Source organism: Heteronotia binoei, chromosome 3, assembly GCF_032191835.1.
Source record: "Heteronotia binoei isolate CCM8104 ecotype False Entrance Well chromosome 3, APGP_CSIRO_Hbin_v1, whole genome shotgun sequence".
Classification (NCBI taxonomy): Eukaryota; Metazoa; Chordata; class Lepidosauria; order Squamata; family Gekkonidae; genus Heteronotia; species Heteronotia binoei.
The window spans coordinates 189,049,713-189,073,534 of record NC_083225.1 but is presented as its reverse complement, the minus strand read 5'-3'; the positions used below and the strand labels follow the sequence as shown (position 1 = coordinate 189,073,534).

The following is a 23,822-nucleotide window of genomic DNA, read 5'->3' as shown; positions in this document are numbered from 1 at the left end:
CACAAGGTTGTGGGGGGAGAAGATATAGGAGATTGTAAGCCGCTCTGATTCAGGGAGAAGTGCGGGGTATAAACCTGCATTCTTCTTCTTCATCTAGAGGGGTGACACGTAGATCTTCTAAATCAAATGTTAAAAGTGTCTGATGGTGTTTTTTTTTTTAGATCCTTGCCATGTGTCTGGTGTCCGAAGGTCAGCAGCTATACCTGCATTACTGTCACAAGGTATAATCTACCTTCGCCCTTTGTGCAAGATTTAGATTTCAGTCCCACCTTAACTCAGCCTTGGAATGCGTTTAGCAGCGCTGGCTCCTTTCTTGTCCCGTTTTGGTTGCTGAGATCCGTCTCTTGCTTTGAAGCCAGAGTGGGGTAGCCAAACCCCAGGGGTTAAAGAAAGAGATGGCTATAGAGAAAATTGATATTGTAACAAAAGGGGGGGGAGGAAATCCTGTATAAAAGTAACAACTGTTGATACAAGTCTTGGCTTGCTACTCTATATTTTGAAACAAACCATTTATTATCAATATTATTGACGGAAAAACGCTACACACTAGATGACAGATTTTAACAACGTTGGCAACATTGCAATAGAAGGTTGATGTTACAACAGCAGCAGCAGCCACGGATGGCCCAGGGAACTATCCGTTTCATTCGCCTTCTTCAGGCTGCGGTATACTAGGCCTTGCATTCAATAATGGGATGGTCAGGATTCCCTTCAAATTTATAATTAGACACTCTCCAGCTTTTAAAACTGTCGTGTAAACAGTTGCAGTTGGAGCCTCCGAGACCAACAGTCTTCCATTAGGGGTTACCCTTGGTCAGATTCAACATGTCGCTGTGCTAAGCTCTGCTCGGCATGCCATTATCGAATTCAAGACTTTACCTAGTGTACTCTGGCCTGAAGAAGGCGAATGAAACGGATAGTTCCCTGGGCAATCCGTTGCTGCTGCCGCTGTAACATCAGCCCTCTATTATAATTTTGCCAATGTTGTTAAAATCTGGCATCTAGCGTCTAGTCACATCTAGCGTCTAGTCACACCTGTCACATCAACCATCACCAGTGGTCTGACCTAGCCTCAGATCGCAAAGCATGGAGGCACACCATCCACCAGGCTGTCTCTTCCTTTGAGAACGCACGCATAGCTGGTCTTGAGGACAAAAGGAGATTGAGGAAGAATCGCACTGCTACAGGACCAACCCTAAATCAGACTTTTCCCTGCAGCCGCTGTGGCCGGACCTGCCTGTCCCACATTGGTCTTGTCAGCCACCAGCGAGCCTGCAGCAAACGTGGACTATTGCACCCTTCTTAAATCTTCGTTCGCGAAGCCAAGCCGAGAGAGCCTCTAGTTGTTTTTTTGTCAATAATATTGAAAATAAATTGGTTGTTTCAACATATAGGCCCTGTTCACGCAGCGCATTGAGTCCGTGTTAAACTGACCCGGTTCTGTTCCGAATATCTTTGCTCCGGATATTATCGATCAGACTGCCATACTGCAATTCAAATCACTCCGTGGTGAAACCGTCTTCTGCCATCCACACGACGGCACCATGCCGTTCTTTTTTCTCCACTATTACGCACATGTGCGCGTGATGCGCATGCACACACTATGCACATGTGCGCACATGCGCATAGGTTAAAGCATTATGCGGTTATGCGCATATTGCTAAGCAGTAAAAAAATGGCGACCATAAACTGGATGGGGGTGGAGCCAGGAGACATTGGGGGTGGAACCGGGAACAAGGCTGTGACAAGCATAACTGAACTCCAAAGGGAGTTTTGGCCATCAAATTGTAAGGGGCCACACACCTTCTAAGTACTTTCACTCCGCTGGAAATAATGAAGGTTAGGGGCACCTTCTTTTGGGGCTCATAGAATTGGACCCCCTGGTCCAATCTTCTTGAAACTTGGGGGGTGTTTTGAGGAGAGGCATCAGATGCTATGCTGCAAATATGGTGCATCTAAGCACAGTCTGTTTGTAGCCCAGCTGCAGCTTTCACACACAGAGTTAACAACTCACACCCTCCCCTTGTGCAGATTGGGACTGTGTTTGTTTTGGTCTTCTCCGCTGCTGTCTTAACTGTGATCACAGTACTGTGGAACGTACAATGGCAGACGGTCGTCCTCTCCGTGCAGGTAAGATTACCCAGTGCTGTGCCTTTCCGGGTTTTGGAAATCTCGCAGTTGCAGGTGGCCTGGGTGCGTGGGAACTGTGGTTCACACAGGATTAGATGAGAAGGGTGAGAATTCGAACCCGCATCTCCCAGATCCTAGTTTGACACTAACCCAGGGGTGTCAAACATGCGGCCCAGGGGCTGAATCAGGCCCTCGGAAGGTTCCTATCAGGCCCCTGAGCAACTGGCTGTCGTGCGCTTCTTTCTTCCTCTCTCTTGCTTCCTTCTGCATCTCAGCTTCCTTCGCCAGGCTTGCTCAATCGCACAATAGAAATACAGAGCAAAGCCTCTATTTTCTCCATTGACTGAGGCTCCTCCCTCGGGGAGGAGAGGGGGAGGGACAGCGTGCATTGCCAGGCTCTCTCAATCGCACAGCAGAGCTACTGTGCTAAGCTTCTCTTCTGTCTACTGGCTGAGGCTCCTTCCTCTCCTTGTTGAAGGAACGAACCAGAGCTTCCTTTGCCCAGTTCCTTGGATCGCACAGGAGAGATACAAACAAAGCACCTTTAAGACCGGTGAATGCTGATTTAAGCATGTTTTATTTTAAGTTTTTAAAAATCTTTAATTGTGTTTGTCTGTGTGCTTTATGAAGTTATACCTCTGCTACCTGGCATGACATTTTATGAAACACATAGCCTTGCCCAGCAAGGTCTCATTTATGTCAGATCCGGCCCTCATAACAAATGAGATCGACTTCTCTGCTCTAACCGCTATATCACAGCGCTGTCTTTGGCACTAAAACGTTTGCCTTGTTCTCGAGGTTTATGAAAGGCTGTTTTTAGATGTGAACATGAAACCTACACTGCAAATGAAGAAGACTGCAGATTTATGCCCCTCCCTTCTCTCTGACTCAGAGCGGCTCACAATCTCCTATATCTTCTCTAGGCTCACAATATTGTCTGATGAAGCGTACGTAGAGCACACGAAAGCTTACATTCTGAATAAAACTTTGTTGGTCTTAAAGGTGACACTTGACTCCTACTTTGTTCCAAATTGTTTGTGTTATTGATTGAAGTGTTTTAAGCTCATCTGTGCTTGATTGTCTGACTCCAGGTGGGTCTGTGTGTTTGCCATCGCAAATTCATCCCTGTTCGTTGTTTGGGTATTATGCGTTTGGGGATAGGCCTGGAATGTTTATCAATGTACATTTGTGACTGGAAAAAAACCCTTAGCCTGTCCTGGGACTCTTTTTGTCTCCTCGATAGGTTACCGCTCCCTTTATGCACGTGGGCGCCCTCCTCTTCATGGTTCTGTCGTCCTGGCCGGTAGCCTTGCATACCTTCCGCTTGAACAAAAAAGGTACAGTGACTCCCGTAAGTAAGCGTGCCTGTCACTTGCAAGAAGTAAGCTAGTTACTAGATCGGGCTGGCCAAAACTTTCTTATCGTAAGAGCTACGTAGGATAAAGGTCAGATGTTTGAGAGCCGCAAGACAGGAAGGAAGGAAGGAAGGAAGGAAGGAAGGAAGGAAGGAAGGAAGGAAGGAAGGAAGGAAGGGAGGGAGGGAGGAAGGAAGGAAGGAAGGAAGGAAGGAAGGAAGGAAGGAAGGGAGGGAGGAAGGAAGGAAGGAGGGAAGGGAGGGAGGGAGGGAGGGAGGGAGGGAGGAAGGAAGGAAGGAAGGAAGGGAGGGAGGGAGGAAGGAAGGAAGGAGGGAAGGGAGGGAGGGAGGGAGGGAGGAAGGAAGGAAGGAAGGAAGGAAGGAAGGGAGGGAGGGAGGAAGGAAGGAAGGAAGGAAGGAAGGAAGGAAGGGAGGAAGGAAGGAAGGGAGGGAGGGAGGGAGAGAAGGGAGGGCAGGAGGAAGGGAGGGAGGAAGGAAGGAAGGGAGAGAAGGGAGGGAGGAAGGGAGGGAGGGAGAGAATGGAGGGAGGGAGGGAGGGAGGAAGGAAGGAAGGAGGGAAGAAGGAAGGAGGGAAGGAAGGAAGGGAGAGAAGGGAGGAAGGAAGGAAGGGACGGAGGGAGGGAGGGAGGAAGGGAGGGAGGGAAGGAGAAAGGAAGGAAGGAAGGAAGGAAGGGAGGGAGGGAGGAGGAAGGAAGGGAGGGAGGGAAGGAAGGAAGGGAGGGAGGGAGGAAGGAAGGAAGGAAAAAAGGGAGGGAGGGAGAGAAGGGAGGGAGGGAGAGAAGGGAGGGAGGGAGGGAGAGAAGGAAGAAAGGAAGGAAGGAAGGAAGGGAGGGAGGGAGGGAGGGAGAGAAGGAAGGGAGGGAGGGAGGGAGAGAAGGAAGGAAGGAAGGAAGGGTGGGAGGGAGGGAGGAAGGAAGGAAGGAAGGAGGGAGGGAGGGAGGGAGGAGGGAAGGAGGGAAGAAGGAGGGAGGAAGGGAGGGAAGGAGGGAGGAAGGAAGGAATGGAGGAAGGAAGGAAGGAAGGAAGGAAGGAAGGAAGGAAGGAAGGAAGGAAGGAAGGAAAATAGATGGGGAGGGAGGGAAGGAAGGAAGGAAGGAAAATAGATGGGGAGGGAGAAGAGAGAGATAGAAAGAAAGCAACTTTAACTTGAAATGCATTCTCCAAGCCACCAGCTGGCTTGGTTTGGAGAAGTGATTTAAAGAAAGAAATGCCATCTCCAATCCAGCTCATGGGACAGTGGGGGCTTTGAGAGCCACAGTTTGGCCAAGACTGCGCTAGATGTTTCCCTGCAGCAGCATATATCGAGCAGAGCAAAGAAACCCAGGGGTCAACAATAGCAAAAAGAAGCAACTGAAAACTCAGTGAAGGACTACATAATCGGGGACTAAGTTCCTAGTCCCTCTGAAGTATTCTGGACCCCAACAGGTTGCTGTTTGGGAGGTGGACGTTTGTTCCAAATCAGTGGTCCCTTGGGTCAAAATGAAGATGGTGAAGAGCAGGGTCTTTTAAGTGGTGGCTCCCTGTAGCATTTAGAAGGCAGGCAGAAAGGCCTTTAGGAGTAATCCTGGGTCATTGCGTGCATATATCATTTGTCCCAGTGGTCCCTGGGTCAAAACGAAGGTGGCAAAGAGCGGGGTCTTTTAAGTGGTGGCTCTCCGCAAGCATTTAGAACAGGAAGTGGCCAACGGTAGCTCTTCAGATTTTTTTTGGCTTACAACTCCCATCAGCCCCAGCCAGCATGGCCAATGGCTGGGGCTGATGGGAGTTGTAGGCAAAAAACATCTGGAGAGCTACCGTTGGCAACCCCATTTTTCGAAGGTAGGCAGAAAGGCCTGGATCATTGCATGCATATATCATTGGGGGTTTTCCCCCTGCAGTTATCCCAGGCGTGGGTTTTTTTGTACCTTTTTGTTACCACAAGCCGCCACAAAGGCACGTCTGCCCACAATGAGCAATATTCACCAAACAAATGACCCGGAGATGGAAATTGGAGCGGCCTAGTTTTCATCCCGAATGCTTTCAGGTCTTTAACAGTGTCAGCTTCTCACTTGCAGCAGAAAGAAGAAGAATTGCCACTTTGAGTGGTGCCCAAGCCGGAAGGGGTTTCCATTCGCGGGATGAGCACAATCGGGGTTACAGCGGGGTGTGTGTGTCTTTGTTATCGCAAATCCCTTTCACTTGAAGTCACCCTTTCTCTTGATCGGCACGGGGGAAGTGACCTCATTCGAACCCATGGGAACGCTGTGTCCTCATTTTAGCTCTTGTAGAGAAGCCAAGCGATGGGATGGATTCAGGGATGTTATACAAAGGCGAGAGCGATCCTGTTTCCTGGGCTGGGAGACAGGTTCAGTCCCCACCTCAGCTGTATCTAGGTTGCCATCCTCCAGGTGGGACCTGTAGGTGTCCCAGACAGGACCTTTTTTTTGTAGGAACCGTTCAGCAGGAACTCATTTGCATGTTAGGCCATGCCCCCTGACAACGCCATTGTTCCACACAGGGCTTTTTGCAGAAATAGCCCAGCAAGAACTCATTTGCGTATTAGGCCCTGACGCCAAGCCAGCCGCAATTGCGTTCCTGTGCGTTGCTGCTCAAAACAAATCCGTGGTCCCAGAATTACAACCGAACTCCGGAGATCATTTCCCCTGGAGAATATGGACGCTTTGGAGGGTGGACTCTATGGCATTGTATTATGCTGAGGTCCCTGCCCTCCTCAAACTCTGCCTTCCCCGGGCTCTATTTCTCCAAATCTACAAGATTTTTACAACCTAGAGGTGGCAACCCTATCTGGCTATTAGCAGGATCATGGAGTGGGGCAACCCTAGCTACATCCCAGATTTCAACCAGAGAGCCGGTTTGTTGTAGTGGTTAAGAGCGCAGACTCTTATTTTGGAGAACTGGGTTAGATTCCGCCCCCCCTCCTTCACTGGAATGGCATTTGGTCAGCCATAGCTCTCGCAAAGCTGCCCTCGAAAGGGCAGTTTTTGTCAGAGCTCTCTCAGCCCCACCCACCTCACAGGGTGTCTGTTGTGTGCGGGGGAAGGGAAAGGAGATTGTGAGCCACTCTGAGACTCTTTGGAGTGGAGGGCGGGATATAAATCTAATATCTTCATCTACCTCACAGGGCGTCTGTTGTAGGGGAGGAAGGTAAAGGAGATTGTGAGCCGCTCTGAGACTCTTCAGAGTGGAGGGCGGGATATAAATCCAATATCTTCATCTACCTCACAGGGTGTCTGTTGTGGGGGAGGAAGGTAAAGGAGAATGTAAGCCACTCTGAGACTTTGTGATTCAGAGTGAAGGGTGGGATATAAATCCAATATTATCATCGTCATCATCTCCTTCTTCTCCTTCTCCTTCTACTGGACCCCTTCAAAATCAACCAGAGCCTTAGAGCATCCAGAAATCTGACTTTAATCTACATCATTTGACTGTTGTTGGCAGAGTTTCCCATCTCCATTTGGTTTCTCGGCTGCACACCGATGTGACAGGACCTGGGAATGACTTTTTTTTTTAATAAAAAAGCTGTTACTACTTTCTACAGCTGTTTCCAGATGCCAATTTGCTGACTGCTCTTCACCGGCTTAGAAATGTGTCTCCCCCCCACCCACTATAGTCCAAAGGGATTTGCAAAACATGGAAACAGAGCACAAGGATTTAACGATTTGATAATCAAGCATGCAACAATGTTTATACGATGGCAGGGCAGGCATGGTGTACTGACTTATTTTACTGAACAAAACAGCTACAAAAAAGCGGAATCAGCTAATATAGATGTATCTACCTTGTTCAGTTTTGCAGGTGATGGTTTTGGTCCCCTACCTGGCTCTGCTTTTCTTTCTCTTCTTCATTCCGCTAGGGATATACTCCCCTTGCATCCGGGAGGAAGGGACTTTGGGCCCTAAGCCGGCTCTCATTGGCCACAGAGGAGCGCCGATGGTAGGTTGAACTGGAAGAGGGCGGGGACGTTGTTGTAATGCGGTTGGGGCCAGTGTGGTGCAGTGGTGGAACCCTAGACCGGAAACTGCGAGACGCAGAGTCCAATCCCAAGTCAGTTTTCAAGATAATTGGTTGACTCTGGACCGCTGTTCCCTCTAAGCTGAGTTAGTGTGAGCTAGCTCACAGTATTTTAGCCTCTGGCTCACACATTTTTGTCTTAGCTCAGAAAGGACGGCCCCAGAGCAAATTCATTTACGCAGCCGCTCACAACTTTAATGCCGGTAGCTCACAAAGTAGAATTTTTATTCACAGCTTAGCGCAGGGGTGGCTAAACTGGCTTAACGTAAGACATGAATGTCAGATGTTTGAGAGCCACAAGACAGGAAGGAAGGACAAGAAGATGGGGGAGGGAGAGAGAGGTGGAAAGGAAGCAACTTTAAATGCATTCTCCAAACGACCAGCTGGCTTGGCTTGGAGAAGTGATTTAAAGAGATGCCTTCTTCACGCCAGCTGATGGAGCTGTGGGGGACTTTGAGAGCCAAACAATATGTGTGAAAGAGCCACATGTGGCTCCTGAACCGCAGTTTGGCCACCTCTGGCTTAGAGGGAGTATTGCTCTGGACCAATGTGCTCTCAGCTTCCTGCCTCACAGGGCTGTTGTGATTGTGAGACAGGGATGAGAGAACCATTTGGGAGGTCGCCAGGTCTGACTCAGGAAATATCTGGGGACTATGGGGGTGGAGCCAGGAGACTTTGGGGGTGGAGCCAGGAGTAAGGCTGAGACAAGCGCGACTGAACTCCGAAGGGAGTTCCGGCCATCACGTTCCTTTTAAATGCCTTCCCTCCATTGGAAATAATGAAGGATAGGGGCACCTTCTTTGGGGGCTCATAGAATTGGACCCCCCGGTCCAATCCTTTTGAAACTTGGAGGGTGATTTAAGGAGAGACATCGGATGCTATGCTGCAAATCGGATGCCTCTACCTCATAAAAACAGCCCACCCCCTGAGCCCCAAATAACTGTGGATCAATTCTCCATTATAGCCTGTGGGAATCGGTCTCCACAGGGAATAACGAAGTCCCCAGCACCCACCCCCCTCGCTTTCTGACCCTGAAGTGGGGGGCAGGGCCTCCAAACCAGGGGATCCCCCGCCCCCACCTGGGGATTACGCAACCAAAAAGAGCAACGTGGATAGCAGAGCAGGAATAAAGGTATAAACCTCCGCAAAAACCAGTCTCAGAATTTATACAAATTGCTTACTATTGTCAATACAAAAATCTCTCGAAAGAATTCATGAACAAATTCATACAAAATTAGACTCTAAGGAACATCACCAAACTGCCCACTGTCATTCATCAACAAACAAACGTCCGATTCTCATAGTAAGAGGGTGGGGGTGTTCGTTCCGACGATGTGATCTTTACACGGAGGCCGAAGCTCCCAGTGGCTTTTATCGTGTACAGCTCGGCAGAGATAAACTTCGCTGCACGGTTGTATTGAATCCCGCGTTTCGCTTTTGCTTCGACAAGCTTCCAAAAAACCACTTCGTACTTCAACTGCTGTCGCTCGTAACACTTTCCGATGGTACGGTCAGTTTCCTGAACAAAGTGCTTTTTTGGAAGCTCGTCGAAACAAAGGCGAAACGTGGGATTCGGTACAACCGCGCACTGCAGCGAAGTTTATCTCTGCCGAGCTGCACAAGATAAAAGCCATCTGGAGCGTCGGTCTCCGTGTAAAGATTACATCATTGGAACGGACCCCTGCACCCTTTCGCTATGAGAATTGGACATTTATTTGTTGATGAAGGACGATGGGTGGTTTTGTGATGTTCCTCAGTGTCTAATTTTGTATGAATTTTTTCAAGAGATTTTTTAAATTGACAATAGTAAACAATTTGTATAAATACTGAGGCTCGTTTTCGTGGAGGTTTATTCCTTTATTCCTGCCCACCTGGGTCATCCCTTGCCATTTATCCCTCATTGAGAGCTGCAGAAAAGACTGTTTTTCACAAGTGGCGGCCATGTTCTCTGGCTGCTAAGCAACAGAAAAAGAATCTCCGAGGAGACGTCCCAGTTTCTGTCAGTCACCCATGCCTATCAGTCACCCATGCCTATTGTCTTCATAACAGGTGGCTCCCGAAAACACGCTCATGTCATTTGTGAAAACCGTCGAGCACAAGGGTGACGGTTTCGAGACAGATGTCACAATTAGGTAAGAGCGCTTCGCTGGGAAGATTTTCTGAGTGGTAATTCTCAGACGGGAGCTGTCCTACTGTGCTTCTAGTTAACTAGGGTTTGGCCTGGAATGGTCACCTGTTGCCGTTGAAGGGTGAAAGGAGTACATATATGAACATATGAAACTGCCTTCTTCTGAATCAGACCCCCCTGGGTCCATCAAAGTCTCTACTCAGACTGGCAGCGGCTCTCCAGGGTCTCAAGCTGAGGTTTTTCACACCTACTTGCCTGGACCCTTTTAAGCTGGAGATGCCAGGGACTGAACCTGGGACCTTCTGCTTCCCAAGCAGATGCTCTACCACTGAGCCACCACCCCTTCATCTCCATCACCTATTGCCTGGATCCTTTTTAGCTGGAGATGCCAGGGACAACCTGGGACCTTCTGCTTACCAAGCAGATGCTCTACCACTGAGCCACTGTCCCTGCATCTCCATCACCTACTGCCTGGAGATGAGTTGGAGAGTTGGAGATGATGCGGATTGAACCTGGGGTCCTTCTGCTTACCAAGCAGATGCTCTACCACTGAGCCACTGTCCCTCCCTTCTTCCAGGGTGCCCAAAGTATTTGCCCTTCCCATGCCCACCTCTAAGGATGTTTGCCTAAAGTATTAACTTCAATACTTCAAATGTATTAACTTTAATTTGCACCCCTTCTTGTGAGTCTTCTCCTTTGCTGCCACCAGGAACAGCTCGCTGCCCTTCTCTAAGGGACAGCCCTTCAAAGAAGAAGAATTGCAGATTTATACCCCACCCTCTCTCTGAATCAGAGACTCAGAGCGGCTCACAATCTCCTTTATCTTCTTCCCCCACAACAGACACCCTGTGAGGTGGGTGGGGCTGAGAGGGCTCTCACAGCAGCTGCCCTTTCAAGGACAACTCCTGCGAAAGCTCTGGCTGACCCAAGGCCATTCCAGCAGTTGCAAGTGGAGGAGTGGGGGAATCAAACCCGGTTCTCCAAGATAAGAGTCCATTGGCCACCACTCCACCAAACTGGCTCTCTTATAGAGAGAAATTCTGTCTCCTCTTGTTCCTTGATGAGGTGTTCTCGTCATCACGGCAATTTGACTAAGAACTGATAATTTTAAATTATTCATTGAAGCAACCATGCGTACCCATGATGTTTGAAGAATTTTTGGGAAAATATTGTTTGTATGCTCTGTAGGTATAACGCTAAGTGTTAGATACGTTTTGTGACTATTCAAGAGAGAGGTTACGCTTGGAAACCGCAGTTAGTTATTAAAACTTTTGCTATAGTTTTGTATAGTTTATACACGTGGTGTTTTTTGTGTGTTTTCGGCCTTTTCGCAGCGTGGTCCCTTGTGTTGTCAACGTAGTTCTTATGAACTGTGGCAGCCATTTTGTGTCCGCCCGGTCTCTTCTGGCAGCCATTTTGTGGTCATGACCACTATGCCGTGTCAGAATTCCAAAGGTGACTACTAGCTCAAAATAGCCGGTGACCCCGGAAGTATGCTTTCTGGCCAGAAGTCCAAACTCTTGGTTCTCAGTTCAGCTTCAGCTATTTCTTTCCCCCCTTCCAATAGTTTTGACGGCATCCCTTTCCTCATGCACGATCTGACTTTGGAGAGGACGACCAACATTCAGGAGCTCCATCCAGCGAACGCTAACGACAGGGCATCCATGTTTACCTGGGATGTGTTGAGCAAGCTGAACTCTGGGAAATGGTTCTTCAAGGTATACTTGCTTGGAACTTGGGCCAGGCAGCGGGGGAGAAGCTATCGTACCCCCCCCCCCACTCCCCAATCAGCCTTTGAGCCTCGGCGTTGCAAGAGGTTGCTCAGAGAAGCCTGGCAAATGGATTGCTTCTTTACCCAAATGGTGATTAACACATGGAATTCACTGCCACAGGAGGTGGTGGCAGCTGAAAGCACAGACAGCTTCAAGAGGGGATTGGATGAGCATATGGAGCAGAGGTCCATCAGTGGCTCTTAGCCACAGCGTATTGTTGGAACTCTCTGTCTGGGGCAGTGATGCTCTGTATTCTTGGTGCTTGTGGGGCACATTGGGAGAACTTCTAGCCCCACTGGTGGACCTCCTGATGGCTCTTGGATTTTTTGGCCACTGTGTGATACAGAGTGTTGGACTGGATGGGCCATTGGCCTGATCCAACATGGCTTCACTTATGTTCTAACTGCTTCACACCCCTAAATCTACTGGTCTGTGCTCCAGTCTGAGACCTCATGAATGTCTGTGCGAGTGTCATTGATACCTTCCAAAATTCTCCACCTCTAGAAAACAGGCCCTTTAGAAAGCAGGCTGCCCTGTTTTGAATGCTGTCTTCCCCACTTTATCTGTTGTCTCTCTCTCTTTTTTTTTTTTGGTAGAATCCGCCCTTTTACAGCATGCCCACGATGCCTTCCGGCGAAAGAGAGTGGGCTGAAAAGCAAACGATTTACCTGCTGAGCGACTTCTTGAAGCTCGCGGACCGAGACAACAAGCTGGTCATCTTTGATCTCTATCGCCCTCCTGAGGATCATCCGTACAGGGACAGCTGGATCAACAGGATTTTGGAAGTGGTCCTCAATGAGTCGAAGATCCAGCCCCATTTGGTACGAGGTACTCTTGCCCAGGGCTTTTTTTGTAGCAGGAACTCCTTCGCATATTAGGCCATAAGAACATAAGAGAAGCCATGTTGGATCAGGCCAATGGCCCATCCAAGCCAACACTCTGTGTCACATATGAACATAAGAGAAGCCATGTTGGAGCAGGTCAATGGCCCATCCAGTCCAACACTCTGTGTCACATAAGAACATCAGAGAAGCCATGTTGGATCAGGCCAATGGCCCATCCAGTCCAACACTCTGTGTCACAGAAGAACATAAGAGAAGCCATGTTGGATCAGGCCAAAGGCCCATCCAGTCCAACACTCTGTGTCACATAAAAACATAAGAGTAGCCATGTTGAATCAGGCAATGGCCCATACAGTCCAACACTCCGTGTCACATAAGAACATAAGAGAAGCCATGTTGGATCAGGCCAATGGCCCATCCAGTCCAACACTCTGTGTCACATAAGAACATAAGAGAAGCCATGTTGGATCAGGCCAAAGGCCCATCCAGTCCAACACTCTGTGTCACATAAGAACATAAGAGAAGCCATGTTGGATCAAGCCAATGGCCCATCCAGTCTAACACTCTTTGTCACTCTTTGCCAAAAAAACCAAGTGATATCAGGAGGTCCATCAGGAGGACTAGAAGCCCTCCCACTGTTGCCCCCCAAACACCAAGAAGACAGAGCATCACTGCCCCAGATAGGGAGTTTCAACAATATGCTGTGGCTAATAGCCACTGATGGACCTCTGCTCCATATGCTTATCCAATCCCCTCTTGAAGCTGTCAGTGGTTGCAGCTGCCACCACCTCCTGTGCAGTGATTCCACCCTTTGGGTGAAGAAGGACTTCCTTTTATCCGTTCTAACTTGACTGTTCAGCAATTTCATTGAATGTCCACGAGTTCTTGTACTGTGAGAAAGAGAGGCAACCCATCTGCTGCCCTTCTCTCGGCAGTGGGAATAAATATTGCCCTTTTCTGTATGTCCAACAGGTCTTGTGGCTGGAAAACATGGACCGGTCACACGTTCAAGCAACAGCCCCTGAGTTCCAGCAAACGTACGGTAAAAAGGCTCCTCTCGAAGTGCTTCGAAGTGAGAAAATCGTGAAGCTTAATCTGAGTTACAAAGAGATGTCTGCCGAAGACATTCGGTAGGATTGCCCGTTTATGGAATCTAACTACCAGCCCCTTAAGAATATCAGAAGAACCCTGCTGGATCAGAGCCAGTGGTCCATCTGGTCCAGAATCCTGTCTCACAAAGTGGCCAACCGGTTCCTCTGGGGGGCCAATAACAGGGCATTGAAGCTGAGGCCTTCCCCTGAGAAGAACATCAGAAGAGCCCTGCTGGATCAGACCACTGGTCCATCTAGTCCAGCACCCTGTCTCACATAGTGGCCAACCAGCTCCTCAACAACAGGGTAGGTAGGCCAAGGCCTTCCTAAGAGCATAAGAAGAGCCCTGCTGGATCAGACCAGTGGTTCATCTAGTCCAGCCTTCTGTCTCACACAGTGGTCAACCAGTTCCTCTGTACGGCAGAGAGACCAAGGCCTTCGTAAGAACAGATGAGCCCTGCTGGATCAAACCAGTGGTCCATCAAGTCCAGCCTCCAGTCTCACACAGTGGCCAACCAGTTCCTCTGGAGGGGGGTAGGTCAACAACAGGGTATAGAGGCCCAGGACTTTCTCTGCTGTTGCCTCTTGGCTCTGGAATTCAGAGGCTTAGTGCCTTGAGTTCTAGTATATTGGGAGAGGGAGATAGACAGACAGACAGACAGACAGACATTTCTATTCCTGAGTCCCAGTACCAGTAGGATATTCGGATTCATTATATATTCATGATTCCCGAATTTTTCAGCTCCATCATAGCCTATCGGTACTATTGTAGTTAGTGGTCCCCGTAAGGGAAAATGGATATTTGTGGCTCGAGGGGGGGGGGGGGAGGCGCTGTTTTTTAAGGTTGAGGTCCCAAATTTACAGCATAGCTGCTGGTAGCTCTCCTCAACCCCCCCCCCAAAGTTTCAAAAATATTGGACCAAGGATCCAATTCTGTGGGCCTCAAAGAAGGCCCCAGGTTCAATCCTTCATTTATACCAATGAAGGGTGGGGTGGGGAAGGTGTTTAAAGGGATCACATGCCCTTTAAATGGCTTCTCCAAGCAGTGCAACTCAAGCGATGCAACTCTGAAGGCATTTAAAGGGATTTAAAGGGATTTCGATCCTTTAAACAACTTGCAGTTCGATTTAAACTGAGCTGCAAGAGGAGTAAGCCCCAGGTGAGGTGGCATGAAACTTTCAGCTCCCACTTCCCGGCCGATTCTGGGCTGCTCTCACAGCTCAGTTTAAACCTTCGGGTATACCAAATACACCTGAATAAAGGAAAGGAAAGGAAAGGAAAGGAAAGGAAAGGAAGGAAAGGAAAGGAAAGGAAAGGAAAGGAAAGGAAAGGAAAGGAAAGGAAAGGAAAGGAAAGGAAAGGAAAGGAAAGGAAAGGAAAGGAAAGGAAAGGAAAGGAAAGGAAAGGAAAGGAAAGATCCTCTGTGCGAGCACCAGTCGTTTCCAACTCTGGAGTGTTTCACGGAAGACTTTTTATGGGGTGGTTTGCCATTGCCTTTCCCAGTCCTCTACACTTCCCCCCCGAGCAAGCTGGGGACTCATTTGACTGACCTCGGAAGGATGGAAGGCTGAGTCAACCTCGAACTGGCTACCTGGAAACCCAGCTTCCGCTGGAGATCGAACTCAGGTCATGAGCAGAGGGCTCTATCTGCAGTACTGCAGCTTTACCACTCTGCGCCATGTGGCTCTTCTGAACCTAAATAAAAGCCTCCCCCCCAAATCGGCTTTTATTCGGGCTCAGCTATACCGATAGCCACAGATTCTGTGATCTTTATTTGGCTTAACTAATATCCCCCAAAATACTGGTAAGGAAATTTTTGGGTATTTTTTTTTTAGCTCAGTTTATGCCAAATGTACTCCTAGGTAAAACCTTATGAACATATGAAGCTGAATCAGACTCTTGGTCCATCAAAGTCAGTATTGTGTACTCAGACTGGCAGCAGCTCTCCAGGGCCTCAAACTGAGGTTTTTCACACCTATTTGCATGGACCCTTTTTAGTTGGAGATGCTGGGGATTGAACCTGGGACCTTCTGCTTACCTACCACTGAGCCACCATCCCTCCCACGAAACCTTGATTTCTGAGATGAGCGGCTGGATCCCAGAAGCTGATCTCAGCTCAGCTTTTTGAATTGACTCAAAAGAATCCTGTGCTCTCTCGCTTGTGTAGGATGTACGCTGAAAACAACATCACCACCAACCTCTACGTGGTCAGTGAACCCTGGCTCTTTTCCTGGCCTGGTGCGCTGGTGCTCATTCTGTCACAACCAATGCGGTGCACACTCTAAGTGGCATGACGAAGCCTGTCTTCCTGATGGTAAGTGGGAGAAAAACATCTTCTAAAACACCTTCTCCTCTTGCACTGGCAGCTGGAAGTAATCCCATGCATAGTTATAGGATGGAGGAGACTTGACTTAGCAGTAGTATGTGCGAAAAGGATCTAGAGGTCTTAGTGGATCAGACGCTGAACATGAGTCAACAGTGTGATGCGGTGGCTAAAAAGGCAAATGCAATTTTGGGTTGTATCAACAGAAGTGTCCAGATCACGTGATGTGATCTAGTGTCCAGATCACATAATGTGATGGTATCGCTTTACTCTTCTCTGGTAAGACCTCACCTGGAGTCTTGTGTTCAGTTTTGGGCACCACATTTTAAGAAGGATATAGGCAAGCTGGAAGGGGTCCAGAGGAGGGCGATGAAGATGGTGAGGGGTCTGGAGACCAAGTCCTATGAGGAAAGGGTGAAGGAGCTGGGCATGTTTAGCCTGGAGAGGAGGCGGCTGAGAGGTGATATGACCACCATCTTCAAGTACTTGAAGGGCTGTCCTATAGAGGGGTCTGGAGACCGTCCTATGAGGAAAGGTTGAAGGAGCTGGGCATGTTTAGCCTGGAGAGGAGGCGGCTGAGAGGTGATATGATCACCATCTTCAAGTACTTGAAGGGCTGTCCTATAGAGGATGAGGGGTCTGGAGACCAAGTCCTATGAGGAAAGGGTGAAGGAGCTGGGGATGTTTAGCCTGGAGAGGAGATGGCTGAGAGGTGATATGATCACCATCTTCAAATACTTGAAGGGCTGTCCTCTAGAGCAGGGGTGGCCAATGGTAGCTCTCCAGATATTTTTTGCCTACAACTCCCATCAGCCCCAGTCAGCATGGCCAATGGCTGGGGCTGATGGGAGTTGTAGGCAAAAAAACATCTGGAGAGCTACCGTTGACCACCTCTGATCTAGAGGATGGTGTGGAATTGTTTAGGACCAGAACCAATGGGTTGAAATTATATCAAAAAAGGTTTCCGGCTCAACATTAGGAAGAACTTCCTGACCGTTAGAGCGGTTCCTCAGTGGAACAGGCTTCTTTGGGAGGTGGCAGGCTCTCCTTCCTTGGAGGTTTTTAAACAGAGGCTAGATGGTAGCGATGAAGATTCTGTGAATTTGGGGTAGGTATTTGTGGGTTTCCCGCATTGTGCAGGGGGTTGGACTAGATACCCTGGAGGTACCTTCCAACTCTTCTATGATTCTATGATTTATTTTGACTAATTGCAACCAAGGGTGCATCTCAAGGCGAATTCCAAGGGTTTTTTTGGGGAGGGGCTCTCAGCAGAGGGTCCCCTCTGATCTTCTGGGCTTCACCAAGATAATAAGGACATAAGAGAAGCCATGTTGGATCAGGCCAATGGCCCATCCAGTCCAACACTCTGTGTCACATAAGAACATAAGAGAAGCCATGTTGGATCAGACCAATGGCCCATCCAGTCCAACACTCTGTGTCACATAAGAACATAAGAGAAGCCATGTTGGATCAGGCCAATGGCCCGTCCAGTCCAACGCTCTGTGTCACATAAGAACATAAGAGAAGCCGTGTTGGATCAGGCCAATGGCCCGTCCAGTCCAACGCTCTGTGTCACATAAGAACATAAGAGAAGCCGTGTTGGATCAGGCCAATGGCCCGTCCAGTCCAACGCTCTGTGTCACATAAGAACATAAGAGAAGCCATGTTGGATCAGGCCAATGGCCCGTCCAGTCCAACGCTCTGTGTCACATAAGAACATAAGAGAAGCCATGTTGGATCAGGCCAATGGCCCATCCAGTCCAACACTCCGTGTCACATAAGAACATAAGAGAAGCCATGTTGGATCAGGCCAATGGCCCATCCAGTCCAACACTCTGTGTCAGACAGGGGCCAAATCCCAGGTGCCATCAGGAGGTTCGCAAGTGGGGCCAGGAGACCAGAAGCCCTCCCACTGTTGCCACCCCCAAGCACCCAGAATACAGAGCATCACTGCCCCAGATACAGAGTTCCCACAATACGCTGTGGCTAAGAGCCACTGATGGACCTCTGCTCCAAATGCTTATCCAATCCCCTCTTGAAGCTGTCTATGCTTGTAGCCGCCGCCACCTCCTGAGGCAGTAAATCCCACGTGTTAATCACCCTTTGGGTGAAGGAGTCTCCCGCAGGATTGTTCCCTTAAACTGTCTGAAGGGCCGTCGCTTAGATAGGCTTGTCAATCCCCAGGTCCCAGCGGGGGTTCTCCTGCTTTCCCAGGCTCCTTCCCGCTGCCAGTCAGCTGACCGACGGGAGGGAAGCCCCGCCCCCACAGCCCCCCTATGCCTTTCCACCTCCAGAGGCTTCAGACACCACTGGGAAAGGCTTCCTCTTGGGATGGCGCGTCTGCGCCTTTAAGGCTGAATGGGGGCGGGGGCAGAACAAGATGGCTGCTCCCCGTGAAAGCAGCCCAGACCCTCCGTTGGTCGCACCATTTTTTTCAGAGGTCGTTTGCCTGGGAAAGGTCAACTTGAACCTTTGGTTGCTCTGTGTGACTTGGAAGAAGTTGGAAGTAGAGATGCCAATCCCGAGGTGGGAGCAGGCGCTCCCTCCGCTTCAGAGTCGTCAGAAACAGGGCAGGGAAACATCTGCTGGGCACTTCATTATTCCCCATGGAGATCGAGTCTCATAGGGTATAATGGGGAATTGATCTGGGGGTCTCTGGGGCTCCGGAGGGGCTGTTTTTTGAGATAGAGGCACCACATTTTCAGCATCGCATCTGATGACTCTTCTCAAAAATGCTCTCCAAGTTTCAAAGAAGATTGCACCGGGGAGGGAGTCCAATTCTGTGAGCCCCCAAAGAAGGTGCCCCTATCCTTCATTATTTCTAACGGAGGGAAGGCACTGAAAAGGTGTGCCGTCCCTTTCAATGTGACGGCCAGGACTCCCTTTGGAGTTCAATTGTGCTCGTCACAACTTTGCTCCTGGCTCCACCCGCAAAGTCTCCTGGCTCCACCCCCAAAGTCCCCAGATATTCTTTGAATTGAACTTGGCAACCCTCCACTTAGAGGAGGGCAGGGAGCTGTTCCTGGGGACAGCCAGAGGAGAGGGCTTGCAAAAGTGGGTTCAAATTAAGGGCAGGAAGGTACCAGCTGGATATTAGAAAAATCTTTTTTATAGTCAAGAGTTATTCAACCAGCTCCCTAGGGAACTGGTGAGCTCCCCCTCACGGGCAGTCTTTAAGCAGCAGCTGGACGAACCTTTCTCAAGGATGCTGTCGGCTGGTCCTGCATTGAGCAGGGGGTTGGACTGGATGGCCTCTAGGGACTCCTCCGGCTCTGTGATCCTATGATCACCAGCCAGTGCAAGATTCTTCCTCTGTATAGCCTGAAACCTTTTTTTCTTGGGGAACGAGTGACCCTTCTTCTCTTCTCTTGTGATATAGACTCCCCGGGATTACCAGATCATGTGGATCCTCACAGACGTGCTCTCGGGCATTCTCGTCTCTCTGGTGTTTCTGCTTCACTGGTAAGTTCCACCGCGGCGAAAGCACGGTGGCGTGAAAAATGGCATTTGCGCCGGCTGCAATCGGGCCTCACCCACACCGAATGAACACCGGAGTACTCCACATTAAACCCCAGTGCTATATTCGGGGCACTTTTGTTGCAGGAGCGCCTTTGCATATTAGGCCACGCCCCCCTGATGTAGCCAATCCGTCAAGAGCTTACAGGAGGCCCCGTGAGAAGAGCCCTGTAAGCTCCAGGCCCTTGGGCTGCATGTTTGACACATCTGCCATAGGGGTATAAAAACCAACTCTTCTTCTTCTTTTTGAGGTTACTGCATAATAATTTGTCCATGCACATGCTCTCACCAGAGTGGAGGGGATTCGGTGCCGGGCTGAGCAGTCAGGTTAAAACGGATAGAAGGAAGCACTTCTTCACTCAAAGGGTGATTAACATGTGGAATTCACTGCCACAGGAGGTGGTGGCGGCTACAGGCATAGCCAGCTTTAAGATATATACACACTGTGGCTAATAGCCACTGTTGGACCTCTGCTCCATATTTTTATCCAATCCCCTCTTGAAGCTGGCTGTGCTTGTAGCCGCCACCACTTCCTGTGGCAGTGAATTCCACATGTGAATCACACTCTGTGTCATACAGTGGCCAAATATATATATATATTTGGCCACTGTGTGACATAGAGTGTTGGACTGGATGGGCCATTGGCCTGATCCAACATGGCTTCTCTTATGTTCTTATGTGGCTCAGAGTGTTGGAGCTAGGGTGGCCAGACCGTCCCGGGCGCCCGGGAATGTCCCGGTTCTGGCCCCCTATTCCCGCCTCCCGGGCTGGCTATACCGGGACCATTTAGAGGTCCCGGTTTAGCCAGCCTCGGAGGCGGTGGGCCGCGGGCGCCGGCGGGGAAGGCGGCGAGTGAGGGAGGGAGCGTCCCTGCGCGTGCGCAGGGCCCCTGCACACGCGCAGGGACGCTCCCTCCCTCACTTGCCGCCTTCCCCGCCCGCGCGCAGGGCCCAGCGGCGGTGGCAGAGGCCTCTCCGCGGCCTCCGCTGGTCGCTGGAAGACCTCCAGAGACTCTGGAGGGCCTCCAGCGACCAGCGGAGGCCGCGGAGCAGCCGGCGCTGGTCCTGGAAGGCCCTCCAGAGACTCTGGAGGGCCTTCCGGGACCAGCGCCGACCAGCGAAGGCATCTCCGCGGCCTCCGCTGGTCGCTGGAGGCCCTCCAGAGACTTTGGAGGGCCTCCAGCGACCAGCGGAGGCCGCGGAGAGGCCGCGGAGCAGCCGGCGCTGGTCCCGGAAGGCCCTCCAGAGACTCTGGAGGGCCTTCCGGGACCAGCGCCGACCAGCGAAGGCCTCTCCGCGGCCTCCGCTGGTCGCTGGAGGCCCTCCAGAGACTCTGGAGGGCCTCCAGCGACCAGCGGAGGCCGCGGAGAGGCCGCGGAGCAGCCGGCGCTGGTCCCGGAAGGCCCTCCGGAGACTCTGGAGGGCCTTCCGGGACCAGCGCCGACCAGCGAAGGCCTCTCCGCGGCTTCCGCTGGTCGCTGGAGGCCCTCCAGAGACTCTGGAGGGCCTCCAGCGACCAGCGGAGGCCGCGGAGAGGCCGCACAGCAGCCGGCGCTGGTCCCGGAAGGCCTTCCAGAGACTCTGGAGGGCCTTCCGGGACCAGCGCCGACCAGCGAAGGCCTCTCCGCGGCCTCCGCTGGTCGCTGGAGGCCCTCCAGAGACTCTGGAGGGCCTCCAGCGACCAGCGGAGGCCGTGGAGAGGCCGCGCAGCAGCCAGTGCTGGTCCCGGAAGGCCTTCCAGAGACTCTGGAGGGCCTCCAGCGACCAGCGCCGACCTGCGGAGGCCGCGGAGAGGCCGGCGCTGGTCGCTGGAGGTCCTCCAGAGACCAGCGGAGGCCCTCCCCGGCCTCCGCAGCTGCCGCCAGCCTCGCCAGCAGCACCAGCCGCCGGGAGGAGAGGCCATCACCCGCCCTGGAAGAAGGTAAGCAGGGAGGGTGGGGGCTGAAAGCGGGGGGGGGCTGGCGGGAGGGGGCGGTCTTCCTTCCCTCCCTCCCCCCTCCCTTCCTTTCTTCCTTCCTTTCTTCCTTTCTTCCCTTCCTTCCTTCCCTCCCTCCTCCCTTCCTTCCCTCCCTCCTCCCTTCCTTCCTTCCTTCCTTCTTCCCTTCCCTCCTCCCTTCCTTCCCTCCCTCCTCCCTTCCTTTCTTCCTTCCTTTCTTCCTTCCCTTCCCTCCCTCCCTCCTTCCCTCCTTCCTTCCTTCCTTCCTTCCTTCCTTCCTTCCTTCCTTCCTTCCTTCCTTCCTTCCTTCCTTCCCTCGCTCCCTCCCTCCTTATGTTCTTATGTGACACAGAGTGTTGGACTGAATGGGCCACTGGCCTGATCCAACAGGGCTTCTCTTATGTTCTTATGTGATGCAGAGTGTTGGACTGGATGGGCCACTGGCCTGATCCAACAGGGCTTCTGTTATGTTCTTATGTGACGCAGAGTGTTGGACTGGATGGGCCACTGGCCTGATCCAACAGGGCTTCTCTTATGTTCTTATGTGACGCAGAGTGTTGGACTGGATGGGCCACTGGCCTGATCCAACAGGGCTTCTCTTATGTTCTTATGTGACGCAGAGTGTTGGACTGGATGGGCCACTGGCCTGATCCAACAGGGCTTCTGTTATGTTCTTATGTGACGCAGAGTGTTGGACTGGATGGGCCATTGGCTTGATCCAACATGGCTTCTCTTATGTTCTTATGTGACAATACTGACTTTGGTGGACCCAAGCACTGATTCAGTGTAAGGGAGCTTTGTGTTTGTGTCTTCTGGTGTAATTTTGTTCTCAGAGCCTGTATTTACTTCATTAGTATATGGGATAAGGCACTTTCTCAACTGTGCTGCATAATGCAGCCTATTTATTTTGTCCTGTTTGCTCTGTTGGCTCTATCTGCGCCACCTTCATCACTTTCGGGGTGTGGATCCCCCAGTGGGGTGGTCTCCCGACTCCCTCCGCCGGCTGTTTCTGATAGCCCTGCGCCCCCTCTTTCATTTGATATGTGTCCCGTGCGGGTGCCACCCTCCCGCCGGGAGATGCCGCAAAATGAGCCCCCTTGAGGCTTATGGCGGCAGGGCTCGGGGGAAGCGAGCTAGACTGCTGTTCTTTTGAGGGGTTATAGAGTGTTTCGAGCCCGTCCCTGTGGCATCGGTCCCATCGTTGTAGGGCCCAGCCTGTCGGTCACTTCCGGGTTCCTGTCCTGCATCTCGACCTGTGTTATTAGTGACAGGCTGCTTCGGCGGGCCGCTGCGCCGGCCCCCTGGGTCCCACAATGATGGGACACATATCAAATGAAAGAGGGGGCGCAGGGCTATCAGAAACAGCCGGCGGAGGGAGTCGGGAGACCACCCCACTGGGGGATCCACACCCCGAAAGTGATGAAGGTGGCGCAGATAGAGCCAACAGAGCAAACAGGACAAAATAAATAGACTGCATTATGCAGCACAGTTGAGAAAGTGCCTTATCCCATATACTGATGAAGTATATACAGGATTTGAGAACAAAATTGTTTCCGGCGGTGATATTTGGGGGATTTTTGGGGACGTCACAGGAAGTGCTGTGAAGTCACTTCCTGTTTCCGGCAGTGGCATTTGGGGGAAGTGATGTCACAGGATGTGATGTCACTTCCCGTTTCCGGCAGGTGACGCGGGGAAATGATGTCACAGGAAGTGGTGTCACTTCCTGTTTCCGGCGGTGGCATGACATCACCGGAAGTGACATCACCGGAAGTGACTTCACTTCCTGTTTCCGGCGGCACGCGCGCTTTGCGCACACACCCCTGCCTCCCCCCTTCCCCCCCAAGGTGTCCCTGGCTGGCCTTCAGACATTATGGTCACCCTAGTTGGAGCGGATGGGCCATTGGCCTGATCCAACATGGCTTCTCTTATGATGTTCTTATGTGACCCAGAGTGTTGGACTGGATGGGCCATTGGCCTGATCCAACATAGCTTCTCTTATGTTCTTATGTGACACAGAATGTTGGACTGGATGGGCCATTGGCCTGATCCAACAGGGCTTCTCTTATGTTCTTATGTGAAACAGAGTGTCGGACTGGATGGGCCATTGGCCTGATCCAACACAGCTTCTCTTATGTTCTTATGTGACACAGAGTGTTGGACTGGATGGGCCGTTGGCCTGATCCAACATGGCTTCTCTTATGTTCTTATGTGACACAGAGTGTTGGACTGGATGGGCCGTTGGCCTGATCCAACATGGCTTCTCTTATGTTCTTATGTGACACAGAGTGTTGGACTGGATGGGCCATTGGCCTGATCCAACATGGCTTCTCTTATGTTCTAATGTTCTTATGGAGGGATTGTGAATGATGGTTTATTCATTTCTTCCTAGGTGGAGAGAGAAGGGTGCTTCCTGTTTGCCTGGTAACAGCACCGATAGTCTTGCAAATGGCTCTTACAGCACCTTTGGAACAGGTGAGTCTTCCCCTCTCTGGAGTTGGGCCCTCCTGTACTTAGGGTTCCAGGTCCAATTCAAGTAATATCTGAGGACTTTGGGGGTGGAGCCAGGATACTTTGGGAGGTGGAGCCGGAAGTATAATTGAACTCCAAAGGGAGCACCGGCCATCACGTTTAAAGAAACTGTGCGCCTTCCCTCCATTGGAAATAATGAAGGATTGGGGCACCTTCTTTGGGGGCTCATA

At 51.0% G+C, this 23,822-nt stretch overlaps 1 protein-coding gene across 1 annotated transcript in view; it reads left to right on the top strand.

The window, feature by feature from the left end:
• The window catches only part of LOC132569154 (glycerophosphodiester phosphodiesterase domain-containing protein 5-like), a 29,866-nt gene that overhangs the window by 303 nt on the left and 5,741 nt on the right, over positions 1 to 23,822 (top strand). Inside the window, 12 exon segments of the mRNA XM_060235340.1 lie at positions 162 to 221; positions 2,032 to 2,130; positions 3,374 to 3,481; positions 7,301 to 7,438; positions 9,566 to 9,648; positions 11,212 to 11,362; positions 12,013 to 12,237; positions 13,231 to 13,388; positions 15,517 to 15,575; positions 15,578 to 15,663; positions 19,052 to 19,134; positions 23,513 to 23,595. Of these exon segments, the coding sequence (XP_060091323.1) occupies positions 162 to 221; positions 2,032 to 2,130; positions 3,374 to 3,481; positions 7,301 to 7,438; positions 9,566 to 9,648; positions 11,212 to 11,362; positions 12,013 to 12,237; positions 13,231 to 13,388; positions 15,517 to 15,575; positions 15,578 to 15,663; positions 19,052 to 19,134; positions 23,513 to 23,595 (1,333 nt within the window).